General features: G+C 49.1%; 4 protein-coding genes across 4 annotated transcripts; 2 read left to right on the top strand and 2 right to left on the bottom strand.

Moving 5' to 3' along the window:
• Positions 1–387: 387 nt before the first annotated feature.
• On the top strand, positions 388–1,670 carry FSST1_012115 (coproporphyrinogen oxidase; the record flags this gene model as incomplete). The annotated part of the gene is made up of 2 exons (XM_083235311.1): positions 388–594; positions 651–1,670. The coding sequence occupies 2 exons, from the start codon at positions 388–390 to the stop codon at positions 1,668–1,670; spliced, it is 1,227 nt and encodes a 408-aa protein (XP_083081811.1).
• Positions 1,671–2,919: 1,249 nt separating this feature from the next.
• FSST1_012114 (proteasome regulatory particle lid subunit RPN8) lies at positions 2,920–4,071 on the bottom strand (the record flags this gene model as incomplete). The annotated part of the gene is made up of 3 exons (XM_083235310.1): positions 2,920–3,495; positions 3,553–3,824; positions 3,885–4,071. The coding sequence occupies 3 exons, from the start codon at positions 4,069–4,071 to the stop codon at positions 2,920–2,922; spliced, it is 1,035 nt and encodes a 344-aa protein (XP_083081810.1).
• Positions 4,072–5,959: 1,888 nt separating this feature from the next.
• FSST1_012113 (adenylate kinase ADK1) lies at positions 5,960–6,979 on the top strand (the record flags this gene model as incomplete). The annotated part of the gene is made up of 4 exons (XM_083235309.1): positions 5,960–6,107; positions 6,166–6,218; positions 6,293–6,447; positions 6,559–6,979. 4 exons carry the CDS (start codon positions 5,960–5,962, stop codon positions 6,977–6,979), a joined length of 777 nt encoding a protein of 258 aa, XP_083081809.1.
• Positions 6,980–7,958: 979 nt separating this feature from the next.
• FSST1_012112 (uncharacterized protein) lies at positions 7,959–10,880 on the bottom strand (the record flags this gene model as incomplete). The annotated part of the gene is made up of 4 exons (XM_083235308.1): positions 7,959–7,975; positions 8,028–8,190; positions 8,286–8,372; positions 8,469–10,880. 4 exons carry the CDS (start codon positions 10,878–10,880, stop codon positions 7,959–7,961), a joined length of 2,679 nt encoding a protein of 892 aa, XP_083081808.1.
• Positions 10,881–11,629: the final 749 nt, after the last annotated feature.

Here is an 11,629-nt window from a genome sequence, read left to right as displayed (position 1 = left end):
AACGGAGCTACAATGGCGGAATGGTTTTAGTACGCCCGAATGGTGCGTCGATTTTGACCGCCCTCGGCACCGGCCGTGAGTTGTCCTTCTCTGCTCCACACCGGACGCGTTCCTTCTATGAAGTCGACTAGACTAGCCAAGACCTCCGTAGAAACAAGCCAATTGCCGAACATTCGATTCTGACTATCACCCGAGTTCTCAGTTGTTCTAAACCTTCCTTTTATCGGACCCTGGCCTCATCCCTCGAGTGGCCTCACCCGAAACGCCTGATCGTCGTCTCTTTTTCTTCTGTTTCCTTTCTTGGCCGTCTCGTTCTCGTTCTCGGCCCTGTGGCCCTAATTTGCCGCCATATCTCCCGACTCCTCGGGTCGAATATATAATATCGTCATGGCTGCCAAACAGCTAGCTCGGCGCCTTGCTGCGCATCTTGCTTCTCCTTCCGTACGCTTCTCAAGAACTCAATCCGCTTCTACGAGACGCTGGCTATCTAGTTCCGCCGCTCCTAAAGCTTCTCGATCGTCCTACTCCAACTACTCCCCGTTGTGGCTCGCCGCTGTTGCCCTTGGTGCCGCCGCCCCCCTAGCCTACAAGATGGTACCAATCCCTTCCTAGTCAGTGGGAGAGCCAATTGCTGAACATAACACTCTCAGTCTGATATCGAACCCATCAATGCCGATCCTTCAACCCTCGCCGACCGTGATGCCCAGAAGAAGCGCGAGTCGGGTGTCAACGAGGACTCGCCCATGCGACTGCGCATGGAAAAATTTATTCGGGAGCAACAAGCCCAGATCGTTGCCGAGCTCGAGAGAGTTGACGGCAAAAAGTTCCGCAAGGACGAGTGGGAACGCCCCAACGGCGGAGGCGGCACAACCTGCGTTCTTCAGGAGGGAAATGTCTTTGAGAAGGCTGGTCTTGGTGTGAGTGTTGTCTACGGCTCGCTTCCCAAGCCTGCCATTGAGAAGATGCGAGCAAACCACAAGACCATGGACCCCAACATGGAATCAATCGACTTCTTCGCCGCAGGACTCAGCATGGTTCTCCACCCTTATAACCCCATGGCCCCAACTGTGCATCTTAACTACCGATACTTCGAAACGGCGAACCCTGATGGTACATCTCAAGCTTGGTGGTTCGGCGGCGGTTGCGACTTAACACCCTCGTACCTCTTCGACGAGGATGCCATCCACTTTCACAAGACGATCAAGACCGCTTGCGACGCTCACGACAAGGAATACTACCCCCGTTTCAAGAAGTGGTGTGATGAGTACTTTTTCAACAAGCACCGCGGAGAGGCCCGTGGAATTGGTGGTATCTTCTTTGATGACTTGGACGAGACGGAGCGTGATCGCGAGAACACCTTTTCATTTGTCCAAGACTGCCTCAAGGCATTCCTCCCCTCGTACGTTCCCATCATTGAGAAACGAAAGGACATGCCTTACACCGAGGCGGAGAAAGACTGGCAGCAGCTTCGCCGTGGCAAGTACGTTGAGTTCAACCTTGTTCACGATCGTGGTACAGCGTTCGGTCTCAACACACCCGGCTCAAGGGTTGAGAGTATTCTCATGAGTTTGCCGTTGACTGCTGGGTGGAAGTATATGCATGAACCCGAGCCGAAGAGCAGGGAGCAGCGCCTTGTAGATGTCCTCAGAGACCCCAAGGAGTGGGTCTGAGATTCTTGTCTTGAATTAAAGCAGAAGCGGATGCATGTTGGAGCATGAGGTAGAGCGATTGTTTAGTGTATCATAGGTATGTGAGGATCATAGATGAGATGGGAACACCCGTGGTGGTACATGCTACAAAAACCAAACAGCAGATGCGTCTATTAAGACGCAATAAAAAATCAAAACAATTTATAGAAACCATGAATACCTGTCTTTCTGCAGAAATTTTAGCCTTGTGATGATTAGGAAGAGGCAGCTTTCTGAGAAACTCATCATCAGAATCGTCTGTATTAACGTGGAGACGGGTATCCAACACATGCCTAATTTCTTTCTTTTACAACCATCGAACCATGCAAACCCAGCATCGACTCCACGGCAATGGAGCCTCTTCCTTCCCATCGCGAATTAATTACAACTCTCATATGTTCTATCTCGGCCATCACGCCATCAACTTCAGATAACATTTCATCTACAGAGCCGCCTCGAGCTGCCCAATTGCACACACTTTCACCACTCCAAGCAGTCTCTCCGTCTCAAAGACCTCTGCTCCTGACCCTTCATGTATTATTTCCAAACCTTTTGCTTCCAGCTTTAGATCTCCTTGATCGAGGACTCGTTGCCAGGTTGGTGTGCAGCCAGGAACTTCATCACGACAGTCCTTTAGACATGATGAAGAACGACGTATTTCTCGTCCGTTCACTCGCCACGACAATCTCACGGCGCCCTCGCGACGTCAATATATCCTCCAAACGCTACATCGTCCATCTCAACGCATGGAATTGTTCATGTGCAAGCTTCACATTTGATGCTTTTCCCGGTCATCATGTGTCGATGACAGATGAAGCACAGCAATTGCTTTCTGAAGAAGGGTCATGGTCTTTTGGAGGCACGAGCATGGGACCTGAAGGAAATACGCCACCGTGCTGTAAACATTTACTCGCCTGCTTGCTTGTGGATAAGTGGTCAGAAATGCTTGGCATGTATGTTGAGGATCGGGTTGTTTCAAGCGAAGATATGGCAGGCATTATTGCGGTCATGTGAAAATAGGTCTTAGCAATACCAAAAAGCTTGCCTGTTTGAGGCTACGTTTGGTATGTATTATCCTCGCTCCATCTTCTAAAAGTCCAGTTTGATATAATCAATGTACAAAGGCGCTCTCGCCTTAGCCTTTGGTCGGGACATCACCATGGGTTCATCCGGACGCCAAAGAACCTCAGTCCAAGTCTAGTTCACCTGCCAGGTCTTTTGTCTTTGTAGTTTATTTCTTGGTCTCCTTGTTCTCCTTATCCTTCTCGGTACCTTCCTTAGCTTGAGTGCTCGCACCATTTGTGCCCTCCTTCTTCTCATCCTTGTTGTTAATCTCCTCCTTCTTGGCCTCCTTCTCCTCCTGTTGTTGCCTGTTCTGGATCTTGTTCTCGATAAGATCGTGGAATGCTGTGATGGCACGGATCAGACTGCTCAGGTAAATAGCCATAAGCTGGTCATTGGTCTTGACGCTCATCGCATATGCCAATTCGCCGCCACCGGACTTGCCATCTCTATCGGGCGTAGAGAGATTAGGCAATAGGTTGAAAACATCCTGAAGGTTTCCAAGGATCGCGTGGTTGACGGGTAGTTGTTTGTCGAGGACCTTTTGGAGGTATGCGCCAATGTCTCGCAGGCGCAAGTGTAGACCTTGAAGTGATTGCAACTGGTTTGTGACTCGTGTAGATAGTGTCCCCGCAGCGACATCGCGGATATCTCTTAGCAGATGCTCGACGCCAATCTCTTCTGCCTCCTCGGCCTCGATGACAGAAGGAGTATGGACGAATGTTCGTGCAGTGGTTGTGCCGTCCTAGTGACTGTAAGTGGTTTGCTCGTTGATTGCGGCTAGTATTAATTGTCAACGTACGTCCTTGATCTCGTCAACGGCAAAGTAGGCGTCTGTAGGCACTCCTGACTCCTTGGGCTGGACATCAACAATAACAAGGAGAGGGTTGGGCGTGTAGCGCTTGAAGAGTTCGTTGATCTCCAAATCAGATGCGCGGAGCTTGGGACCGGTGTGGTACCATCCTATAAGCTTCTCTCGGGCGTTGACTTTCTTGAACATATCGTTCATTGATTCAACGTAGTTGTGGTCAAGGAACCACACTGAAGGGTCCTTGTCATCCTCTTCGAAGGGAACTGCAATCATCATTGTAAGCGCCGCCCAACTTGTGGTTTCATGGCATTAAGATAACACACCAGCAAAGCTGTTAGACACTCTCACATCGTTTCCATCATTTTGACCCAGTAGAACGCCAACTACTCGTCGCTTTGTCTTTGTGGAAACGGTTCGATTGTAGTGGTCGACGGCGGAGAGAAGCACGAGGGGCGCAACGGTGACGTTTCGGGTGACGAGGGAGAGGGTTTCTGCCGTTGTGGTAGGCATCGTTGCTTCGTAGATGGGTATTTGATACAACGAATCCTATCTGAGGTTGTCGAGAGCTTAATGCGCAGTCTTGGTCGTGTAGGCGCGGTAAAGTCGAAAACAAAGGTCGTGATGTGATGTTGATGAATTGATTATTGTGGCCGCACGTACGTAGTCTTGAGGCTGCCTTCTTGGAGGGAAGCTTAGCTCCCGATTGGGTCAGGCACCTTGGGGACTCCAAGCTCGAGCCTTTTACCGCCACATCACGTGTTGACAGCCACGATTCAAGGCTGTGCCACACTTGAGGTTTGAGCGTACTTAAAGCCGAAAACACAGCCCTTGACAAGACCAGCAACACTATCTTTTTTCACTCCATTGCATACCTACCTACCTATATACTTAGTGTTGTCTTGTTCACAATTTTGCTTTTTACTGACGTCACCGAACTTTTGAGATATTAACACATGTATCAATAAGTTGATCAGAACTGCTTGCCTATCAAGTAAAGCTTTACTCAAGCACACAAGTGCCTCAATTGGCCCGTATAGCCATTGATATAGTGGTAAAAACATGTCAAGTCAAGATCTAAGACCTGTGTAGCAATGCAAGACATTTCGCTTCTGATGAGCGAGCGATCAATGGTGAGGTTAACATCCACTCAGTTGGATCCTTGGCTTCTGGATGTTTCCAAAAGGGCGGGACATGGAGACGAACTTGATACCGGCTATTACCACACCCTGATGCACGTGGGAATATTACCAAGACTACAATACTGTTGTCTCGGGTGTTTCTAGGAAGCATAAAGTCATAAAAGAGCGAGCTGGCTCGCGCAAACCGAAATGCGATAAAGGTGTTAATAGATTGCCGGGGATATTTCGGATCAAAGGACGTTGATTCCGAATGCGCTGAACCTCGGCCCTGATGACCGATTTACTCCCGTTGCGAATGTGCTCTGTCTCAACGATATACCGCGGATGGCTCCGGTCAATTACGGCCTATGATGTCTTGTCGTCTTTGTAGGGGAGGAGGAGGCAAAACGGACATGTTCCGGACGCAACGGTTGTTAGGAAATATGTGTTTTAGATGCTACCCTACCTAGGTTGGTTAGTAAAGACGAAAGATTTGGTCAGAACTTCAGACAATGATCTAGATTTAAAGAATTGAATACTTGGTAACACATATAGTTTTATCACGCCGGTTAATGCTTGTCCCGTAACTGATCTATAGGATTCGTGTAAGCCAAGCTGCAGGCAGTCCATGGGCTGCATTTGTTACGAATAAGTGGTAATAAATTGTAACACCGCGGCTGTACCAAAGACCTTGTCTTGGCGTTGACTATAATTCAGAGCTTCTTTTTGTCAATCGAGTTCATACTTTCTTTATACAGCTGTCAGTCCTCTAGCTTTGCATGGAATCCAAGGTTCCTTATAGATTCGTAATTCTCGACTCTTCTGTCTTGCAAAAACAGCCAAGGCACAGGTACTATATATATTACTTAGGTAGGTACCTACCTACCTAGTAGGTACTTACTACCTGGTAAGTTAAAGCCAAGTGGTAGTTACTTAGTAGGTAGTACTCCCAGCAAGTTTTGGCATTCATCAATTAGGCCCATCGAACAGGGGTATGCCCCCATCATCATCGCTCCAGCAGAAATAGCCCAAATTGAGCCAATCACAGCTTGTTAAAGCTTCTCCCCCAAACCTCCCGTCCTCCGGCTACGCACTCAAGATTTCCCAGTCTTGACTTTGTTCCTCTCTTTTTTCACTCTCTTCTCTCACTCTCTTCTCTCGGCCTCGCACCAAAGAACAAAGCCTGTCGTTAATTCAGCCTTTGCCTCTCTAGATCTCCAAAGATCCCCGCCAATTGTCCACCAAACCAACTTCCAATTCCACCTTCCGCAACCGCCAAGATGGGTTTCATTGAGGACGAACTGAAGCAGCTTAAGGATGTCATCAGCACCATCGACACGCGCATTAAGAAGCTCGAGGCGCGAGCCACCGGCGGTCCTGTCTCTACCGAGGAAATCCGAATGATCCTCATCGGTCCCCCTGGTGCTGGTGAGTGTTTTTCTGCGCCGCAATGCCGCCAGAGTGCTATGCTAACTTTGCTTCACAGGAAAGGGTACTCAGGCCCCCAAGATCAAGGAGCGCTTCTCATGCTGCCACCTGGTATGTCGATTCTTATCGCGATCCATTGAAAATAAAAGGGCGATCTTTCTAACATAAGCCTTTCTCTTGCGCAGGCTACTGGTGACATGCTGCGATCTCAAGTCACTAAGAAGACCCCTCTCGGTGTCGAGGCCAAGAAGATCATGGATGCGGGCGGTCTGGTCAGCGACGAGATTATGATTGGTATGATCAAGGAGGAGCTCAACAACAACAAGGAGTGCCAGGGCGGGTAAGTTTTATGTCTTTTTGGATTTTTGACCGTCTCACATTCTGTGCTGGGGAATCTCGATCCTACATTGGTGATCTGCAGAACAGCAGAAGCTAACAATTCGCGCTGCAGCTTCATTCTGGACGGTTTCCCCCGAACTGTCCCCCAGGCTGAGGGCCTCGATGCTATGCTCGCAGAGCGCAAGCAGAAGCTCCAGCACGCCGTCGAGCTCCAGATCGACGACTCTCTGCTCGTCGCCCGTATTACTGGCCGATTAGTCCACCCCGCTTCCGGTCGCTCATACCACACCACCTTCAACCCTCCCAAGGAGTACATGAAGGATGACATTACTGGCGAGCCTCTTATCCAGCGAAGTGACGACAATGCCGATGCTCTCAAGAAGCGCCTTGTTACCTACCACAAGCAGACCAAGCCTGTCGTGGGCTACTACCAGAAGACTGGTATCTGGAGCGGCCTCGACGCCAGCCAAGAACCCGGACAAGTGTGGAAGAACATGCTCAAGGTTCTTAACGAGAAGCGAGGACAGAACTAGAGCTCTAGTTCCTAGGGCGGGTAAACTGCCACCGGCCCCCTTTAATTTGGCGGGCACCGAGACGATTACTGTGTGAAAATAAAAGCCAGCTCGTCTTGGATATATGAAAGGTATGAAATGTAAACTGGGGAGGCGGGCGGGAGAATGGACGATCCAATCTTCTAGGCCAAAGAGGCGTTAAAATGGTAGAGGGTTTGTCTGCGGTCTTGTGACCATTTGTGGAAAAAGCTACCCACTTTGGACGACGATCAGCCATGTATCAAAATGTCTTTTACAATAGTTTCCAACCAACGAAAAGAGAGTTGGCTTCCAAGCGTTAACTTGTCCTCGCTCGTACAATCACCATCTATCTGCATTATGAACATGAGACCCCAATACTTAACGAAGCGCCAAATGTTTTTCTTTCCATGTTTGTCACCATGGAAAGCGATATATATTCCAGATCTCACACAATGAATATTGGTCGCTATGAAGTGTCTTACAGATACATGCATTTCATCAGACAAATATGATTCGTATCAAACTTAGCTCATGTCTATTGAACCACATGAGAAAGAAGCCTTGAAAGAAGACTCCTGGTCACATCTATAGTGGTCATGTCGTAAAATGCATTTCTTGTGAATGTAGCAATCCTTCTCCCAGCCACTAATCTACCAAACAATGACGCCTTGTACGAAACTCCCTGAGCTCCCTCGCAATGCTTCAAAGACAAAATCATGAAAGAGCAGATTGATACTGCGCTGGATATCCAAGGCCAGGTCCTTAACGGTCGGTAATAATGTCGGACGGATCAAGACAGAGAAGGAAAAGTTATCTTCTGTGCCGATTGAGACAAGCCAGTGGCGAAGCGAAAATATGAATAGTTGATGGTCGATAACGACTGGTGTATCATAAAGGTTATGTCACGCAGCCAGCCAGGGTGTATAAATTTGCTGAGCCTTTTCATGGACAAGAGGGGATTTTCTCACCCCGCAAGTACCTATCGCTTTGGGGTCGCTGACAGGGGAAGGTCAGTAGAGGTAGAGCGAGTCGCGGAAGCGCAACTGACCATTGACCATCTGCCTCTGCTTGTTAAGCCAGCTCCGTGGAGCTTCGTGTCGTCGTTGCAAAACGACGTGGTTACTTTGAAGCCGACTTGTAAGATCATACCAGGCTGATGCAATGAGAGAGTTCTCTCTTTCGAGGTTCCGAATAATTTCATCACTCGCGGCCTTTAGTCACGGATAGTCAGTCAGTAGAGGTTTCATTCACAGCAAGAAGTAAAACGTGGTTCAAAGTGTCGTTGATTCCTACATAGGGGACGTACCTTTTGTGCTGCTACAGCCTCACCGTCATGTGCGGCCTTCAATTTACGTTGCAGGTCGATTCTCTCAGTTTCCGATCGTTCCAGTTGCTAGTTTCAACCTGTCAGCCAACCTAATCCCTCAGACAACTTTTGAGATATCCTCCACTGGGAGGGATGTTGAGGCAGATGTGCAGGACAAGGCACTGCCAATTCCTCCACCCGAGGGGGAGGTGGTCGTGGTATAGTGGTCGTGCTTGTGTCCTTGCCAGCAAGCTCCCCCAACAACCGGCAATCATCCTCGTCTCCTCCATCGTCTCGCTCGGACGATTTGTTGTCGACTGGAACCACTTGGTCGTCTTCATCGCCGTTGACAATTGCATTGTAGAAAGGACTAGGACTCACCTCACGAATTTCTCTGAGACGATTTCGTAGTTTCTCAATCAGCTCGCCCTTCTTGCTGCCGTCGGGCGTATCGCCCTCACCACTACCAGTGATATCTTGCAGCTCCCTGCCCTCTTCGACCTCCTTACGCAGCTTATCTTTGGTAAGAAGTGCTTCGACAAGTTGGGTCTGCTGGGCATCTCGCTCTGCGGTGCAATAACTGAGCTGTTCCCGAGCATGGTCAAGCTCGGACTTGAGAGATGAGATGATAACTACATCGGAGCTCTTGATTTCCTTGATAGCATCAGCGCCTTCTTTGTCGAGAGCAGAGAGCTGGGCCTTGGCAGCAAGAAGTTCGCGACCTTGATCAGCAACTTGAGCAGAGAGATCCTTCTCCCGCTTCTTAGACTGTTCCAGCTCGAACTCGCACTGCATGAGTGTTTGCTTGATGTTAATAAATGCTTTCGTCCTGTAGAAGTCGGAAGTAAGTATGTGTGTTCCTTCAGGAGAGCAAGCCTCATCGATGGCTTTGACTAACCCTTCGCCGGTCATGTTGTTGATCAGAGCCTCCGTTTGATCGTGAAGAACAGCATGCTTTTCGAACATATCGTTGTAGTTCTTCTGGATATGAGCACGCTGCCGCTTCTCTTCGTCAAGCTCCCGACGGAGTGGAGCAGTGTCTCCGGAACCAACTGTGCTGCGCAACAAATCGTTCTCAGCCTTGAGGCGAGACAATTCAAGGGGAAGGTTAACTTGGCCAGGCTGGGTATCCTCGTTAGCTGCGTCGTTAAGCTCGTCTTCAAGACTGGATGCCATGCCCAGAGCACCAGACACTGCATTCTGAGTGCCTTCGCCGCTCTCAAGCTGCTCCTGGAGATCCTTGATGAAGTTCTCATCATGGACTTGTCTTGCTCTCAGACGAATCACCTCGTCCTCAAGCCCCGCAATGTCTTTCATTAGCTGGTTCTTCTGGCTGCGTTCGTCCCACAGATGTTGCTCAGACTGAGTAATCATTTTGGTCAACTCGTCTTCTGCTTTCCTGGTGCGAGCGCCCCTGTCTTGATCATCCAAAAGGATTTTGATCTGATCTTGTAGCTCAGTCTTCTCGTATTGGAGGTTTTGCACTTCTTTGGCAAGATGCTGCTGGGACTCGAGCTTCTGCTTGTACCGCTCTGCAGTATTGGCTTTCTTCTCAAAGTCTTCGGCTTTGTGCTTCCACTCGGTTGCTTGGTCGCGGAACTCCTCGGCGTCTTTGCACTTTTCCGTCAGTTTCATGACCTCGGTCTCGAGTTGAGATTTGATGCGTTCATCTCTACGTATCGTTTCTTCATGTCTGGAGATGAGCTCCATTTGGTCATGCACCTGAATTTCCAGGTTCTTGATCATCTCGGCATTGTTAGCACCATCTACGGTGGCCTTTCGCAGGACCTCGAGCTCTCGGTCGTTCTTTTCCTTCTCAAATCGTAGTTCTTCATGACTTGTTTGAAGATGGTCAAGTCTTGTATAGTAGTCTGAGAGCTGTCTCTTGGTCAGTTCGAGTTGTGACCGCAAGGCTGCATTCTGCTCCTCAACGAGGAGATCAATGTCTCGCGCCTCCATGACAGCGTCGATAGCTTCCTCGACATCGTCATCTCCTTGTGAGTCGTGGATATCTTGCTGTATGGTCTGAATGATTTGCATGATCTCCGCCTGAGTTTGCTTGTCGAGATTAGTGATTCGAGGGATGTAGTGTTTGCGTTGAGGGCCTAGAATCACCACACCCAGCATAACAGCCAGGATCTGGGGAATCAGTACCGACCGAAATAACGCGGGGAGAGTAAGAGGAAAGGATACCTGGCTGATCCCTTGGGCATCAGGATTCTCAGCAATGGCATGGTAATCGAACTTCTTGGCCTGGCAAGCAAGTTCAGGGACAGAGCGTCGAATGTAACGAAAAAGGCCCTTGTAGATGCTCTGGATATTGCGCTTGTTGATAAGGTAGCGGGCGGTGTTGGAATTTGTTTCGAGCGCGGACGTGTCAAAACTGGGATCTAGCTGATGTAGAATCAAACCGAGCGTGACGCCATCAACAAGGTCTTCGTAGGATTCTACCATTCGTTTCGGCTCAAATACTCGCTTGATCTGAGGGCATCCTTGGGTGAGCGGGGAGCTAGAAGACGGTGTAGAAGGATCCAACATGACGAAGCTTACGGCTTTGATGAGCGCAGTCTGCGCGGCAGGACTGTAACCTGTCATTTTGAGAAATAATTCGGCTAAGGCCAAATTGTGGTCGAATTGGGTGGTTGTTGGAGAAGTTGCAGTTGGAAGTGATAATGATGGTGGGATTGATTATAGGGAGTTGCGTCGCGTGTCTCAAATGCAATGGTAATGATTGTATAAGAAGTCAACGGCATGTCGAGGAGGCAAAGGTCGGGTCTTTTATAAGGAATTGTTATGAGAACTTCCAGAACGAATGTTCCATTGTTCTGCGATTGTCGAGGTGGTGTTCAGTGTGAACTCAAGGTCCAAGGAAGCATTGTTCTTTAACATTCGGCAAACGTTGGGCCCTTGCTGGCTCGAGCTATCGGCTTATCGATTTGGCAGGGGTATGTTCAAAGCAGGGGCCCGGCCACTCTCACCAAAGCTTCAATGAATAGCGTGTTTGAACAACCAATAGTAGCTTTGTGGGAATGAACAGAGATATGTCTTTTTGTAATTGGAGGAGCCGCGATATCAGCATTGGCAACCTAGGTAATATTCAGGACAAAGTCGGGCAACCTCCTGCATTCTGCACCTTGCATCTTGTGTCCTGCATCCGGCCTTGCTTAAAGTTGATTCGGTAGTTCTCTAGGTAGGTAGAGGTAGTAGCCAGCCACAAGCCGGTGTGTAGGTATAGCATGAAGCTCACGTCTTCGGGCTGGCCATAGAAAACCCAACAGCACCATGGCTTTGGCCTAATTTTTGAATCCTCACCATTCTACCACTGCGTAGGTAGGTAGTAGTTA

Source organism: Fusarium sambucinum, chromosome III (genome assembly GCF_050947815.1).
Source record: "Fusarium sambucinum isolate potato_lamoka chromosome III, whole genome shotgun sequence".
NCBI lineage: Eukaryota > Fungi > Ascomycota > Sordariomycetes > Hypocreales > Nectriaceae > Fusarium > Fusarium sambucinum.
This window is presented reverse-complemented; position numbering and strand designations above follow the sequence as displayed.